This window comes from Genypterus blacodes, unplaced genomic scaffold (genome assembly GCF_046128005.1).
Source record: "Genypterus blacodes isolate CSIRO-AG114 ecotype Tasmania unplaced genomic scaffold, CSIRO-AGI_Gbla_v1 ptg000067l_1, whole genome shotgun sequence".
Classification (NCBI taxonomy): Eukaryota; Metazoa; Chordata; class Actinopteri; order Ophidiiformes; family Ophidiidae; genus Genypterus; species Genypterus blacodes.
In genome coordinates, this window is record NW_027466879.1 from 5,713,379 (window position 1) to 5,729,514 (window position 16,136).

Consider the following 16,136-nt stretch of genomic DNA (forward strand, 5'->3'; position numbering starts at 1 on the left):
ATGTCCACTACCATATGCAACACATCCTATTACAGTGGATCACATCTGATCCACCATAATCATTACACATCAAGCATCAGTGAGAGTCACACAGGAACCATAAATCTCTCATCATTCGGCCTACCGCCAATGGATTCATACTAAATACAAATGTGCAGAATACATCACATCATCAGATAACAAGATTAAAAAAAAAGAACTTTGCTATACTGCATCATCTTTATGTTTCATGGTGTCTGTTAACTCCATCTCAAAAGTAATGGTACGAAATTATAAGTTTGTCGTCTGTAAGTTTGATACTGCACCCTCACAGCGCTTCTAGTTAAGTGTTAATGCTCACAGCGCCACCCATAGGACACCTTTAACTGTTTGACACAAATGATAGTGCACTTTACCTTTAAGCGCCTCCACTTCCAGCTCAGTAATCACATCTGCAAAAGAACACACACGTGCAAATTCAATAGAAGAAGAAAAAGAAAGGAAAAGTAAAACAACATCCACATTACATTTGTCACTTAAAAACAACCTCAAATCTTAAAGTTAATAAGAAACCTTTTGTGAATAACATTTCAACTTGCTGCCTCCATAATGACACCATTTTTAAAGTCATTATTTGTATTATGATTGAAACGTCGAGGGACAGAGCAGTACAGTCATGTGGCCAGTAGGGGGGGGTATGCGCACCATGCTGCAGCGGGGAGTGAGCCAGCAGGACACTCAACAGTGATGAGCATTGTTCTGTCATAAACAAAGATACAACATAGATAAAAGTGACACAGACAAAAGGAGGAGAAGACAGAACACAACATCTGACATCATCACAAATGGAAATGCCGTCAGGAGTACTGGCAAATGTTACTAGAGTTCAGTCGCATATATTAATGGTGCACGACTTAGTTATGGAAATACAATCGTCATAATACTCTCAGTTACAGTTACGACTAGCAGGAGAGCAGTGATGGTCCATGCAAAAATGTTATGAGTCATGAAATATATCATCATAAAAATGGAAGCGGAGCCAGAAGCAAACACAGATCATGTCTCCAAACACGGAGAGACACACACTGTATTCTTGTTTCTGCTTCTTGGCAAAGTGTTGGGAACACAAATACCTGTCAGAGACTTGGCTTTGTGCACAGAGAAGAGAGATGAGTCGGCGTGAAACAGGGGCAGACTGGCACACAGTGACAGAGCAGAACCAAAGAGGAAGAGGAAGCCACCAAGTGGGAGTCTTACCTTGAGGCCTTTGACAAACAAAGACACACACACACACTCTCACTGCACGTCTCATCGTCAGGTAGAAGTTGTGGTTATTAGACAGAACTGTACACAGTGACTCGGAGCCTTTCTTCTCTTCCTGTGAGGACACACACAAAAACCCCATTAACGATCATGTTCTGTCTCGGGTCACACACTTCTTCCTTGTGTTAGCAGGGCAAAGGGGGAGAGAAAGCAAATCGATACTGTGATAAATGAGAACAGTCTCCTGCAACATGATACGTCTGAAAACGGGAGTGGGATACTTCCGTTGCATCGCCCAGACAATATTTCCTCTTGTTCCTTTCATTTGGGCTCGGTCCCGATCACCACCCCGGCCACCGCACCGTCACGTGCAACCGGTCAACAGTGTCATGGGATGAGTTCAGGTTGTGTTTTGCCAGCTGTTGTACAGTAGAACTCTGTGTCCACTTCATGTTTTCAGGTGATTCTTTCAGGTCATATCTGCTTTTCCTGCTGTGCACCTCAGGCTCGTCCATCTGTCATGGCGCACGTCCAACACACAGATCTGGTATCGGCTCTGTGGTGTCCTGGTTTTTCTCAAAGCCAGTGTGAGAAAATGGCAGATTTAGTTTTGCTTAGAGAACCTAGCTGGCCTCTGATGTGCTGTAGCACTCAAACACACTTATACACATCTTATTTGATAGATCTGCTTATTTTATATCCCAAGCCACAGACTAAGAGCCATTTCCTTCACTCTTTGACCACACACACACACACACACACACACACACAGATCAGCGCAGGCCAAGCTCTCGCTCTAACAGGATGTTACCCTGAGATAGTTCTTTTCAATTGGAGAGCAGTTGGTGTAGCTGAGAGGTTTGCTATTGGTCCATTTCATGTTATCCTCATCCTCGTTCTCATCCCACACACCAATCCAAACGCCTACAGAGCTGCACCGGAGCATCATGGTGATAAAGGCTGCAAGAAATGATTACATGACAACAGGGAAATAAGAGACACAAACTAAAATGGAGCAGTGAAGCTTCTAGTGACGAGCAGATGGACTGGGCGTCTTTCCAACTCTTTCCCTCCTCAGGACCGTCAGGGAGATGCAGTTGGACACACACACACACACACACACACACACTGAAATAACTCTTTCTTCCTCCCTCCTGTGTAGAGGTCAGGATTCAGTGTTAAAAGAATAAATGTGCGTCGTCTTCTTTGATAGAGCGGGTTGTCGGTCTGTTTTTAGTTTTTGTGCTACTAGTGTAAAGAAAGTTGGAGATGTCCGAATACCAACGCGTCAAAGCACGAGCTTTAGAACAGAACATAGGGAGGCAGGAGATTTTCCTTTGAGAAATCGAGGTGAGAAGATTTAATTGCACCGAACTCAGAGAGAAGCTTGTGCTGTTTGGTGAGCTGGACCCAGCTTGAGTGTTGCCAGCAGGGTGTCTTCTGAAATGGACAACATGACCTGCGTGGGGTCTGTGAATATAAACATAAACATCCTCACTGGGTCCCAAAGGAGGACAGAGGGGTCACCATTTAGGAGCTGAGATGTGGGGAGCTGGAAGGGAAAATGAGGCACTTTTTGTATTTTGTTGTTGTTATTGCATGTTGTGTTGTGACTGCACGATAAAGTTTATAAGCTAATTATTTATAAATCTCTGCCTCTGTTTCTGACACTTCAGAGCAAAAGTTCCCGGACCATAATGTGAAGTTTCTCTGACAGCCACTAATAAATAAGATAATAAAACTCTTTGCTCTTCTGTAAAATGAGCTATTCAGCACTTCTGCAACATGAGCAGCCATTTAGTCTCCCTCCTTGGCCCGCGTCGCCTCTTTCTTCATCTCCTTTTTGTTCCCTTTATCCCTCACAAGCCTCAACAAAACAAGAGAATTCTTTGGTTCGGTCCTAAAGGATGCTGCCAAAAACAACCTCCTCTGCCTCCCTGTGTGTGGAGGCACCGGGGCATGACAGTGTCCTCCTATGAGGTGTGTTTCAGCTCCTGTGTGTGTCTCTTCCCGCTGAGTGGGTGCAATTGTGGTAACACTTGTTCACGCATGTGTATGTGTGCTTGACTGTGTGTAAGAGTGAACTTGCAAAGGTCGACTGGATGCAGAAGAGACTCTGGGGGCTTCAAACACGGATTATTGAGCTATAATTAATACAATAACACACACACTGAAGGGGACCAGTGGGCTCTGTCAACTCAAACCAGAATAACTCAAATTAAAGTTACCCTTCTATGTAATGCAGTTAAACTAAATTTCACTGTTGCTGTTATAGCGCCACCATCAGGTTAAGGAGAGAGTGTAAATGTGGACAAAATGTGTTTACAGTCAACTTTGACAGCAAATTGAGCAAAAACAGGCAGGGCCGTCAGAAAACCTGGGAAAGATGGCTTACGGTTCAAAAATTTAATTAGAGTTAAATGTCGCATAAAAAGTTCCTGCTAAAATGCTACTGAAAGTTTATTGTAAGCCTTAAATATTTAAAAGGCTTCCAATAAACCTTCAGTATGCAGTTTGTTTCCTATTAGCAGACAATAAGTAATAATAAAGGAGGATAATGCAGGATTTGGGTAATCAATCAATATAGATGGGTGTTTATTTACCATGCCAGTCTGACTTCATATCAATGATTGGTTTGCTCTACATCGCCATGTACTATAAAACCTTTGTGCTGAGACAGTAACAACACAGATCAATACTTATACGCAATAAAGAAAGCACTGACTCAACTTACGCTCAGTCTATCAGCGTGGGTTTTCCAGTTCATCGCCTGCAAAATAAGTCAGAGTTGGGTCAGTTATCAGTGTATCGGGTGTGTTCACGTTGCTGAGGACGGCGGCGTGGTGGCGTCGACCTCTGGACATCTTGCAGATCCACTCGTTTGGCATCACAGGAGCTGCAGAGTGAGGACGTAGGTCAGGCTAAGAGGGTTCGAACATGGTACTGTGGAGCGGCTTCACCAACAGGGCACCAAGTCCGCTTCCACCCAGGAACGCCTATCTGTTTTTGTCAATTTCATGCAGAATGTGGCATCATGGAAAGCCAGGCGGTGAATAAGCAGATCGATCAAGGTCCGAACTGCATCAGTGGCAGAGGAGTCAGCGTTGTCGTAGTGGTGGTTGGTAGGATTGGTATGGACCCTTATGGATCAAGGGAAGCTGTTGTAGCCTAGAAGCTCCTCCATCAAAATACAAGTTTATTTAGATGCAAAGATTTTCCCTGTCGCCTCAGAAAGTGTTTTCCTATAACCTTGTGTAATGCAGCCCCATAACGTGAAGTAGCTACGAGAATATTGTGCAGATATACATGCAGGACGTCGTGAGACAGCTGTAGGCTCATGAAGGCACTCGGCAATGTTTGTAGAAATAAATAGTGGTTTTAATTTTGTGACATTAAATGACATTAATTTGACAGTAAATATACCGTGCGTGCAGATGTCTTAAAACAGACAAGCGTATCATGATTGGAACCTGCGGTGCCGCGTCTTTAGTGACATTTCATCACAGCATCACTGACTTTCCTGGGCCGTATCTTTTTGCTGACAAACAGGCCTTCTGTTGTGTGTTGGGGATTCGTCCTCTTCACTTCCTGGTGCAGGTAGCCGTTGTAGAAATCTGCTGCTGTCAGCCTTTTCTTCAGCACCACCGCCTTGAATCCCACCCAGCCATCCTGGAACAAAGAACGACCACACAAACGTTAACCGTCTATGACACACAATGTGGGGGTTCACACCCCGTTTAAGGACTTGCAGGCGTATATGCAGTGTGTGGAGAGATAGAGAGAGGCGTTGAAGTGAAGTGCCGCATTGTAACATAACCTGGTAGACATGTGACCTCACTACTTACACAACAAATGAAACATAAATCAATATGATGGTGCCGCTGAAACAACGACAGATTAAGTTTTGTTAATATCTTTGGAAGTTAAAGTGGTAAACAAATGAAGTTGGACTGACCTTACAGCAGACAGCCAAGGTGTTTGACTCCCTCTGATAAGTCACTGAGCCAGGCACCGGCGTCCTCCTTTCATCTGCAAGCACAAAGCCGTCCGACTCTATCAACACATATGCTACAGACCAACAACTATGACGTCATTTCAAGGTTGACATTAATAAATCTGCACTTTCAACAACTTTACCTGAAAACGAAATGTGGCATTTCCCCACAAAATCCAGGAGTTTTAAGGTCCGGCCCATCCAGATGGTTTGTAAAGGGATCTGAAGATAAGTAAACAGAAGAAAGACAAAGGCCTGAACACACTGCTTACTAGACACATTGACACATTCTGCGTTACTGGTCAGTTAGAATATCCAGATGAACGCTCAAAGCCTTAATGTGAGCTCAGGGCCAGCCTTGGTTGTAATTACCCGCGATCCGATGGCGCGGAACAGGCAGTCGATCTGGTGGCAGGTCTGCTCCTCCCACACCATCCAGCTCAGAGACCTCTTGATTTTGGGGGCTGCCAGAGAGAAGCGGAAGCTGTGAGTTAGAGCCATTGATTTTGTTTTCAGCGTGAATGTAAATGTCTCGGGTCGGCGTACCGAATGTGACGCCCGTCTGACTTTGATCCCTTTTATTGGCGATTCTCTGGCACAGAGTCTTCAGGGTGTCAATGAGCTGTGACAGAAAATAAGAATCAAAGTGTTGGGTGAACATCCTGTTAACTCTAAAGTGCATCATAAACACAGCCTCAGATTAAAGGTGTCACATGTTCCCTCATTCATAAACGTGTGTTACTGGCCTCTTAGCATTCTTTTCCATCTCTCTTAGAATTGGGAGCTTAAGGAGAATTGTGGTTTGTTATTGTGATTTGGTGAACATAGAAGCCCTTAATGCCCGAGGAGGCAGCGGCTCTTAACTATGCAGCGGCTCATTAACGTGCAGATTTCAGTGGCATGATCTCCTGGTTTAGTTTGACTCTGAGGACTCACCAGATCTGCACCCTTGGTGGCTAAGGCCGCTCCGAGCTCTTCAGCGGTGCACTTCTCCGTAACCGGATGGAGCTGCTGGTTGAGAATGGGGCCCACATCAAACCTGCGGCGTAAAGGCTCATTATTCATCCGTCGATCACACAACAGCACAGGAAACAGGAAGGAGCACACAGAGCGTTTCCTTTTCTCCCTACTGGTTACCTGTGAGCGCAGATCTGCATGATGGTCACGCCTGTCACAGCGTCGCCGTGCATGATGGTGTGGAAGATGGGCGCCGGACCTCGCCACCTCGGCAGGAGGCTAGGGTGAAGGTTCAGGATGCCGCTGCACACACACACACACACATTTATTAATAACACTGAATGACATATCTACTGTAGGTAAAAGCACGAAGATCGCAGTTTCTCAAAATGAGCAAAGGATCTGCAAAAGCCAAATCTATGAGAATCAGTTGAGGTTTGTGTTTTAACAGTGACGTTTCTGGCTGAAAGTCTGAGGGAGTGAGAGCTGAAAAAGGGGGAACTGACGGTTCTCACGTATTCATTTGTAGGGTATACAAATATGCACATGGACTGGAACCGACTCAGGTCCCGGGTCAGATATCGGTCCCTCAGACTCCCCAGATAGAACACTGACAGAAGAAGTGAAAACCTTCTCACTATGGAAATGTACTGATGAGTTTCTCTGGGAGCAGACAGCCGAAGGAGACCACCACGCCCACGTCAAAGCGCCCGTCCACGTCCTTGGGGGGCCAGGTGTGGACCCGCAGGTCGTTCTCCTGAGCAAAACTCCTCACAGGCACGTTGCTGGACAAGGCCACCACCTCCAGTCTCTCCACTATCTTCTCACCGGAACTCCTGCTAATGAAAGGAAGAGGTCAGTCACACCGAGGAGGAAGTCAAACCGGCCCCGATTTCAAAATAAGAGTGACAGGAAGTCAGACAAACTTGATGACAGAGATGTGAAGGTTCAACATTCATTCTAGTTTTACGTATTTTGAAGTTGCAAATTGAAAAATGTGTAGGAAACACACGAGTCTGCAAAAAGGTTTTAGGCTCGCTTGAGTTCAGTTCACACACACTCTCTCTCTCTCTCACACACTCACTCTCTCTCTCTCACACACACTCTTTCTCTCACTCGCTCTCTCACTCACTCACACACACACTCTCTCTCTCACACACACACACACACACACACACACTCTCACAGTATCTCTCTCACACACACTCTCTCTCTCTCCCATTCTCTCTCATACACACACACACTCTCTCTCTCCCATTCTCTCTCTCATACGCTCTCTCTCCTATTCTCTCTCTCACACGCACTCTCTCCTATTCTCTCTAACACTCACTCACTCACTCACACACACACACACACACACACCTGCTGCGTGTCAGGAGCTTCAGGGACTCCACCGCGAAGTCGTCGGAGCCGAAGAAGAGGACCCTCCACGGGGGCCCCGCGTGCGTGCAGCAGCCCCTCCGAGTCTCTGCCTCTCGCCGCCGCCATGTTTGTTTACAGTGCCGGTGGAAAGCTCGCAGGCTTCTCACTGCGGTCTGCACGTTCGGCCTCATGTAGAGAAACATTTGACGTTAATACTTCCGACAGCGCGACAGTGAAGACTTTTGGAGATTTCACGCAAGTGTTTCCACATAGCAAGTCCGAGGAATTTCAGAAAACGTTATAAAATGTTATAAAACTAGCTTGCCCCCGAAGTGAGTGACTGTCACGGGCGCCGCCATCATACTTCCTGCCTCTTCTTCTTCTGAGGATTGATTGCGCTTGACCACACACCTTGACCGCCACCTACCGGGCTGAGGTTTAAACTGCTGCGAATCGCCTGGCAAGTAAAGCAAATGTGCGATTTTTTTAGTACTATTGTTAATGAAAAAGTCTTCTACTTCAGTATTTTATTTGTTTATTTTTCTCTAAACACATTAGTTTCACCTTCTCACAGATCAGATGACTGCTGAGCTATTTAATGTAAAGTTTTAGTCAATCTTAAAGCGAAAATGTAACCTGTTATGTTCTCCACCTTTGTACTCTTCCCTACTGATCTCATCATCTCCTCTCTCCACTGTAATGTCTGAATAGCTTCCTGTTTTTCACCCTTTCTTCTTCCACTTTTCTACCGGTTTGAAAAATCACTGCACAACTCTGTCAATGGGATCTGTAAAGCTTTAATGTATAAAAGATGACAGAATATCACATCAGCTAAAGCAAATCTGGAATTCCTTCTTCCAAATTAAAGCTGACAGACATCTGAGGGCTTACAAAAAGATAAAACAGAATAAACTTTAGATTAACAGTCTTAATTCTGGATTTGTAGGTTTGAAACATTTACAACTGGGTTAATTCATAATGATAAAGTCACCCAGATGAGGAGTTCAAATAATGACCATGCAGCCAATGCCCCCTGTAGTGTGAGTGTAGACTTGTGCTGAGAAGTCTAGACTGCATCCTGTGTGGGTAACTTCACAGCAGCGTCTGTAATAGTTATGGCTGAGGTCAATCCGACTGCGACCTTCGACATTTACCGGAGCCGCTGGCAGCTGAGAGGGCAGAGGTTAAAATCAGGATCTGTAAATTCAAGTCTGAGAACACGGTAAAGGCTCATACAGTCGTCGCAATTTCGGGGCAGCAGGAGATGAGGAGACGGAATCTTTGGCTGTTTAGGTCTTCCTGCATGTCAAGCACCAAAATGGGAGTCATAAATAGTTTCAAGTAAAGAAGTCCTCTGTTTCTTTTTGTACTTTAAGTCTCCAAACGAGTCAATCGAGTCCAGTTCAGTCTGCTTGCAGCTTATTGCAGCGCGTCAGTCAAATCTTAGAGGTGAGAACAAATGCAAGGCAATGACAGATTTGTAAATAAATACATCATCTTTAGTATAACTATTAAGAGTTGATGCTTTTTAGTATGATATCCTACTTGTATAATTATCATATGTACTATTTCCTACATGTAATTCCACTTAAGAATTTGGGAAATGAGGATGTAATGCGTTTGTGGATGAATAAGTAGAACTTTGTTGAACTTATTTATATGTGATTGCAAATGTGCGAAGCATTTAAGAAAGTAGAATCCATCATAACAATGATGTGTTTTTCGTGTTTCATCTGCTTTGAAGGTACCGTTTTAAAATAAGCATAAAAAAGGGGCTTGAGAATATACAAACAAAACTAAATGATGTTTACTACATTGTAGCAAAAAGGAAAATGGATGCAAGTCAGAGGGCAGATGGCAGCAGATTTAGCTCGTTTTCTATTCCTCAAGCTTCTGCATCTCTCCTCGAGGACTTTGATATTTACAGGGTCCTTCGTACATCATCCGGGAGAAAGGCACAATATTTCTGTGGCATTAAGTCCTGAAAAACAAGAGTAACCTTCAAGCAACGTGAACCTAACACACGCTGCCACTTCATCATCGGTCGGGGGATTTTAAAGCATATCTCAGGGTTTGTCGGTCGTGGTTTTCCAACGGGATTCTAATGCTCGGTGGTTTCCGGTGCCGAATACTCCTCCAGGAATTTGATGTGGAATTCCTTCACTTTATGCAGGAGGATTTTCAGCTTCTCCATTCTTGGTAGGATGGTCATCCTGAGGAGAGAGCACAAGCAGGATGCATGTTACCTTTGAACTCCTCCCAAAACAGACATGAGGTAATCTGCACTTATTTAGAGTCAAATCATCAGGAACTTCATTTAAAGTTGAACTGTAAAATGTGTACAAAAAAAACAGCTATTGATCATTGAGCCTCAGTAAAACCACATTGCTGCCAGTCAGCTATAATCTAGCAAACGTTACCAAATTAGACAATAGGGAATCAAGTCTGTGTCCTACAAGATCGGATTCCAGGAAATAAAAATATTTGAAAGGTTTTCACTTTCAGCTTCTGGCCTGTCAAGACTGTCGGTTATTAAATGATGAATTTTCCTTTTCCAATGCACACTGTGTGCTTGCTGGCAGGAAGTGAACAGCTCTCACCTGAAGTGGTATGTTCCCTCCTTCTGACCAAAGCCACTTCCTGGAACGACACAGATGCCAGTTTCCTCCAGCAGTCTGAGGCAGTACAGCATGTCAGGGGCCATGCACAGAGACTGCAGACAGAAAGCAAAAGCATCTCACACCTGCCACCAGATCAATCTTGTGTGTCTACATCTGCGCGTCTACAGACCTGAGCCTCCTGAATGGCTCTTGGTGGGATGAAGATCTGAGGGAAGGCGTACATGGCTCCCTGCACTGGGTTACATTTGATTCCTGGCACCGAGTTGAGGGTTTCCTCCGTCATCTTGGCCTTTTCAGCCAGAGCATCGAGAACCGAATTCTTCTCCTGGACAACAAAACGCAAAATACACAATGTGCTGTATATATAAGAATATTAAAATATTACAAAATAAACCTTTTTCCTCACTGTCTACCTTAAACTGTCTACAGATTTAAAGCAGAACAAATCTTTGCAATAGAACATAAAACACGCCGCTGCCACACCTTGGTAAACTGTGCGTAGGAGGGCTCGTGCACTCGTGGAGGATTCACGATGACATCCATGGCTGCTTGCCCGGAGACGGGTGGACAGAGGCGAACGGATAAGAGCTTCACCAGCTGGGTCGTCACGTCTGGATCCATGTTCAACACCTCCATGTAGCCTCCACGGAAACCACACCTGACAAGGACACAGCGGGACAGACGGAGAGGAAGGTGACATCACGACACATCCATAAGCTTATTCTGAAACTATTTGTGTGTGTATGTGTGTGTGTGTGTGTGTGTGTGTGTGTGTGCTCACTCACTCTCCAGTGTAGCCCTTGGAGGTGGAGTGGAAGGAGGCCAGCTCCACGTTGTTGAAGTACTCAGGTCCCATCTCGTACAGGACCTTCTTGAAAGAGTGGAACTGACTGCCTGGGGCATAAACATTGTCCTGGTAAACCTGCACAACCCAAACATCAATCAGTCTGTGCTCTGTAGATGTTCTGTGCTTGGCCCGAGGACCAAGCACAGAACATCTACACACGCTGCCATTCATCTATACACACAGTCTGCTTGGTGACACATGCAGTATATTCGCTGACCAGCTATGTTATCTTACCTCATCGGCCATAACGAACAGGTTCTCCTCATAGGCGAAGTGCAGCACCTCCTCCACACACTTCTTACTCTGCAGCTGACCTGGAGAACAGGGTGGGATTTGGGGGGAGGGGGTGTAAATCGAGTGTACATGGATCTATTCAAGCAGACTCATACTGCGATTGTGCAGTAGAGTATACTGAGTGCATGTAAACACACTGACTGAAAGCTAAAGGATGGATGAAGGTTGTTTGAGCGGTGTTGCACCTGTGGGGTTTCCCGGGTTGATGATGCAGAGGACTCTGGGCTGGCAGTGCTGTTTGGCCGCCCTGTAGGCTCGCTGCAGCTCTCCGATGTCCAGCGCCCAGCAATTAGCCTCGTCCAGGTAGTAGTTGATCTGCACGGCTTCCAGCTCCGAGATGGCCGCCGAGTACAGTGGATACTGGGGGATGGGAATCATCACGCCCGTCCTGGAGCTGCCGCGGCCCGACACCAGCAGCTTCAGGATGCTCTGGGAGACGGAGGAGACGATTCAGGCTCAGAATGACAGAATGGCAGCAGAACACAGCTCAGCCATTTAAAGCACATTCATTCTGTGTGTTTGCTACATTTTGGATTCAGGATTCAGTTGTTTTAGTGCAGTATTATCTTCTCTTCACTTTATTTTCAACCTTCAGTAATGCAATTGTTGCTTCAATCTGCTTACTACAGACTCACAAATACTTGAAATATCATAATCATAACTAAACTAGCTAATAAATACTGTTATGTAATGTTATATTGTATCAAGATCTCTGGTAACTCCCTTGACACCACTGTTGGATGCAGATACTTAAGGAAATATTTAGCAGACTCGTTCCAAGAGTCGGAAATCACAATACCGCGTCACATGACAACGCACACCGCGTTGTTTCCTACGACGACACCAGATCAAATTGTTTCCACTCCTCAGGTTCTAACTTGGCTTGTGTCGAGATTACGAACGTCACTTGAAACGTCTGTGATGTTTGGTAAACTTTTAAGATGGTTCTTCTCCAGGCCTTTGACCTCTTTGACACATGATTCAGGAGTATCAGGTCATACCATGATGCCGTCGCTGGCCCCGGTGGTGAGGTAGATGTTGTTCCAGTCAGCCGACACACCAAGATCCCTCTGCTCGATATAGCCGGCAATGTCCCGGCGGATACACTCCACCCCTTGGCTGGCACTGTACGAGCCTGACATGCACACAAACAGATTATTTTTAAACGTCACGTCCTCACAGATACTCTGACACAAACAAACAAACAAACACACACACACACTCACAAAAGACAACATTTGAGTTCCCACCATTGTTTTTGATCTTAAAATGAAATACTTTTCTCAAAGATCGAAACATTTCTCCACTATATTTGAATAAAGGTTTTGCGAATAAATCAGACTGTGTTCCTGTTGTTACTCAGTGTGAAGCTTGAGCTGCTCTACTTAATGGAAACTTCCAATATCCTTCAGTTTGACCGCTGACTGAAATAGTGTAGCCTGATGCAGACACACACACACACACACACACACACACACACACACACACACACACACACACACACACACACCGAGGCTCTGTCCTCCACAGCCCTGGAGGATCCGCTGGGCTCGCTGCTTGGCATCGTCGGGGAAAGCCGGACTGTCCATCAGCTCGGGGAAGCAACACAGAGCGACCACCTGCAGACAGACGCCACAGATGGAAGACAAGTTCACACACCAACAACAAGCAGAGACGTTATCATCATGACATGAGGAATGAGAGCATGTCATGATGATAAGACAGAGAGCATTCATTACGGTGCAGTGATGATCAACATGGGCTTCAATACCTCAGAGTTGAAACCAATTATATATTAATGTGTGAAGCATATTTCTGCGCATCACAAAGCTCTTTAATCAACTATTTGAGAAATATGCAACATTCTCCTCAAGCCTCATTTGAAGCGACGTCACTCACTGATAACATAAGCACATTCTCAGCACACACTCTGGGATTGTTATCGTTGGAGCTTTGAAACGAAGGCGGCCTGACCTGAAGAATTCCCAGTCAGGTTGTGGCACAAACATGGAGGCGTGTCAAGAAACCATGAAACAAGAAATATTCTTCTCATAAAGACAACTTCATGATAAAAAATAAAGAAATACACTGAAGATATTAAATGTGATATTAAATTATACCGTCAATACAAAGCCTATCATTACAGTCGCAGCAATAGAAGAAGAGTTAATTTATTGTTCTACGGTTTATTTTATGAAATCTACACTGGGCACTCATCAGTCCGTTTAAGCAGCTGATGACTCAAAGTAAAAATCTAAATAAAGGGAGGAGTTTCCAACCTGCAGCTTGGATTTGTTTACCTTCTGCCCCTGGTAGGCAAATGAATCTGGCACCGCACAGCAGCCCAGCAAAAAAAAGTAGAGCTGGCATTTTGTCATTGTGGTGAACTGACGGGGAAGAGTTAGAGACTCAAACTGGGAGGATTGATTACAGACTGAGCCTGGTATTTAGATTGATCTTTCATAATTCCAGAAGGTCTTAAGGATCACTGTGAACTGCTTAACCTCTACTGATGAATGAGGGCAACAGAGGAAGAAGCTACCTGATCTGATTCTGATCTCAGAGGTCAAAAGACAGCAATGAATCAGTTATCTTGTACATAGTAGCACCCTGAATACATGACACGCTGAGTCAAACGTTCTCACTGCTTGAATCTGCACGGTTCCCTCTACAAACCTCACCTGACGGACGAAGGTGATTGGCTGCTGGCCCATGGCGTGAGCGTCCCCGATGTTGGCTTTGATGACTTCGGTGAAGGGCTGCTTCACGCCCTGCAGAGAGAAGACAGTCAAGATCATCACCTTCATACCACAGTAGCAGAAAATAATATACAGAAAATCTTTAATCCTCTGCTTTATGTGGAAAATGCAGCCGGAATCAGTTAAACACAACCACACACACATACATGAAAGACTAATTTGAATGCAAATCTTAATCGCAATTCTGTGTGTGTGTGTGTGTGTGTGTGTGTGTGTGTGTACATTGGCATCCTACCTGACAAAGATATGGTACAATGCCAACTGGAATGTAAATAGACGCATGTGTGTGCTGTGGTTTGCTCACTCTCTCCCGCTTTGATGTGTGCGTGTGTGTCTGCGTGTGTGTGGGTCATTCAGATACACAAACTTTCCACAAACAGGAAACACTGACAAACACGGATATTTGAAGGCAGACAACAGACAAAGCCCTGCACAACAAACACCCGAGCGAACACGGGTCACTGGGTATTCGTCTTCGTCTGTTTGCGTCTAACTAAGTATTTAGTTGGATGAAGCGAGGAAGAGGATGATGCAACACTGCCTCTGCCATCTGCCGCTCTCACAGCAAAACGTTTAATAAGAGAAAACACAACAATAAAAGATATCACATGTGTGTCTGGCGATGGTACTGTATAAATCCCGCAAACAGAACTTAGTGAGAGTGATGAAGAGTGCGTTATAACCTCCTGCAGCCTCCTCTCGATGTCCACCGCCTTGATGACGATGGGACCCCTCACCGCATACTCCACTGCCTTCACCTGCGGGTTGAGCGTTGCCATGTTCAGGCTCCTCTCTCGAAGCCGGGTCGGTTCCGCCGTCTCGGCCGTGGCCTCCGCCGTGCTGAACCGCTTGAGCCCGGAGTGAAGCGCCGGGCCCGCGGATTGGAGCCGAGCATGCTGAGATAAATAAGACCGCTCGATCTGACGGAGGACGACCGGCGGGCGATTTATTAGGTACCGAAGACGATGCATGTTTCCTCCAGATCGCCTCGATACTTCATCAACCAAGACGATTAGGATGATTGCGAATTAAATATGTTCACCCAGACCGACACAGTTACACTGGTGTGACCGAAAGGATCCACAGCGTGATATGCCGAATTGGCTCAATGAGCCATCACAGCCTGGTCAAGTTAGCCGTGTTTAAATAAGAGACATCCGGTTACAACCTTCAAAATAAAAAAGCTCTTCCGCTTCTGATCTGTTGACTTTTCCATTGAGGATTCATGAGCGTTACAAAATGTAATGATGTTCGTGGAAATTACGTCCAAGTAAGGTCACTGACATCGTTTTTTACACTCAAAAAAAACTTCAGAAGAACTTCATCCCTGAAAAAGCAATAATTAGAATAACAAGTTTCTACTCTCTTTTCTTGTTGACGCTATTGCTCTAATTACATTGATGTTTTCAACTTGTGGGTGGATTTTATCTCATGAATGAGTCCCAGCTGTCCCATGTACATATGGATTATCATTACATCATCATCATCACGAGCATTTGGCAGACGCTTTTATCCAAAGTCACTTACATTGCATTACACTACCACCCTTCGCAGAGGGGGGAGCAATTAAGGGTTAGGTGCCTTGCTCAGGGGCACCTCGGCAGGGACTCGAACCAGCGACCCTTCAATTCCCAAGCGGAAGCTCTACCCACTGAGCTACTGCCTCCCCATGATGAGCCTTTGTTCCTGTCTCTGCTCCTCTCTGTTCTCTTGAGTGTGTTTGTTCTTTGATTCCAGTTTCCCTCTCCTGCCAGTCACATGCCAGCCATACACCAATCAGTTCATCACACATAAATTCCCTGCTCCTCCTCATTCCCATTCACTCCTTAGAATCCCTCATTATGTTATAACGTCTTCCTCTGTCTATTTGTATTATGTTGCATTCTTCTGGACCTAGAGACATGTATCTTCCCCTGTCGCATACTCTTGTTTTACGGGTTGTTTTATAATAAAGACCTTGAATGTTGCCTGTGTTTGGTTCCTCAAACTTGCTTGATAAAGAAAGATTTCCTCTCTTTGTTTTGTTTTTTTGTTTCTCTCTTCTCTCCTTCTCTTTACCA

General features: G+C 45.1%; 2 protein-coding genes across 3 annotated transcripts; both read right to left on the minus strand.

Annotated features, from left to right (window-relative positions):
• Nucleotides 1-4,596: 4,596 nt before the first annotated feature.
• On the minus strand, nucleotides 4,597-7,927 carry mtfmt (mitochondrial methionyl-tRNA formyltransferase). Of its 2 annotated transcripts, none has more exons than XM_076155858.1 (9): nucleotides 7,556-7,927; nucleotides 6,832-7,029; nucleotides 6,374-6,496; nucleotides 6,173-6,275; nucleotides 5,783-5,858; nucleotides 5,609-5,700; nucleotides 5,380-5,458; nucleotides 5,198-5,271; nucleotides 4,597-4,911 (listed from the first exon to the last, which is right to left on the minus strand). In XM_076155858.1, the coding sequence occupies exons 1-9, from the start codon at nucleotides 7,756-7,758 to the stop codon at nucleotides 4,729-4,731; spliced, it is 1,131 nt and encodes a 376-aa protein (XP_076011973.1). In that variant the 5' UTR covers nucleotides 7,759-7,927; the 3' UTR covers nucleotides 4,597-4,728. The 2 variants fall into 2 exon arrangements, with proteins under 2 accessions (XP_076011973.1, XP_076011972.1); XM_076155857.1 differs by having other exon boundaries at nucleotides 6,832-7,032.
• Nucleotides 7,928-8,332: 405 nt separating this feature from the next.
• Nucleotides 8,333-15,222, minus strand: gpt2 (glutamic pyruvate transaminase (alanine aminotransferase) 2). The gene is made up of 11 exons (XM_076156093.1): nucleotides 14,760-15,222; nucleotides 13,999-14,088; nucleotides 12,828-12,936; nucleotides 12,319-12,452; nucleotides 11,503-11,746; nucleotides 11,258-11,337; nucleotides 10,962-11,098; nucleotides 10,660-10,834; nucleotides 10,346-10,501; nucleotides 10,156-10,268; nucleotides 8,333-9,768 (listed from the first exon to the last, which is right to left on the minus strand). Exons 1-11 carry the CDS (start codon nucleotides 15,045-15,047, stop codon nucleotides 9,657-9,659), a joined length of 1,638 nt encoding a protein of 545 aa, XP_076012208.1. The 5' UTR covers nucleotides 15,048-15,222; the 3' UTR covers nucleotides 8,333-9,656.
• Nucleotides 15,223-16,136: the final 914 nt, after the last annotated feature.

Coding starts and splice junctions, on each gene's coding strand:
- mtfmt (XM_076155857.1), bottom strand. CDS start 7,758: ATGTTTCTCTACATGAGGCCGAACGTGCAGACCGCAGTGAGAAGCCTG. Junction 5,459..5,608: donor TCCGCGCCATCGGATCGCGG/GTAATTACAACC, acceptor ACTTATCTTCAG/ATCCCTTTACAAACCATCTG. Junction 5,272..5,379: donor ATGCCACATTTCGTTTTCAG/GTAAAGTTGTTG, acceptor TTGTGCTTGCAG/ATGAAAGGAGGACGCCGGTG.
- gpt2 (XM_076156093.1), bottom strand. CDS start 15,047: ATGCATCGTCTTCGGTACCTAATAAATCGCCCGCCGGTCGTCCTCCGT. Junction 11,747..12,318: donor GGGCCAGCGACGGCATCATG/GTATGACCTGAT, acceptor TCCGTCTCCCAG/AGCATCCTGAAGCTGCTGGT. Junction 11,338..11,502: donor CAACCCGGGAAACCCCACAG/GTGCAACACCGC, acceptor CCTGTTCTCCAG/GTCAGCTGCAGAGTAAGAAG.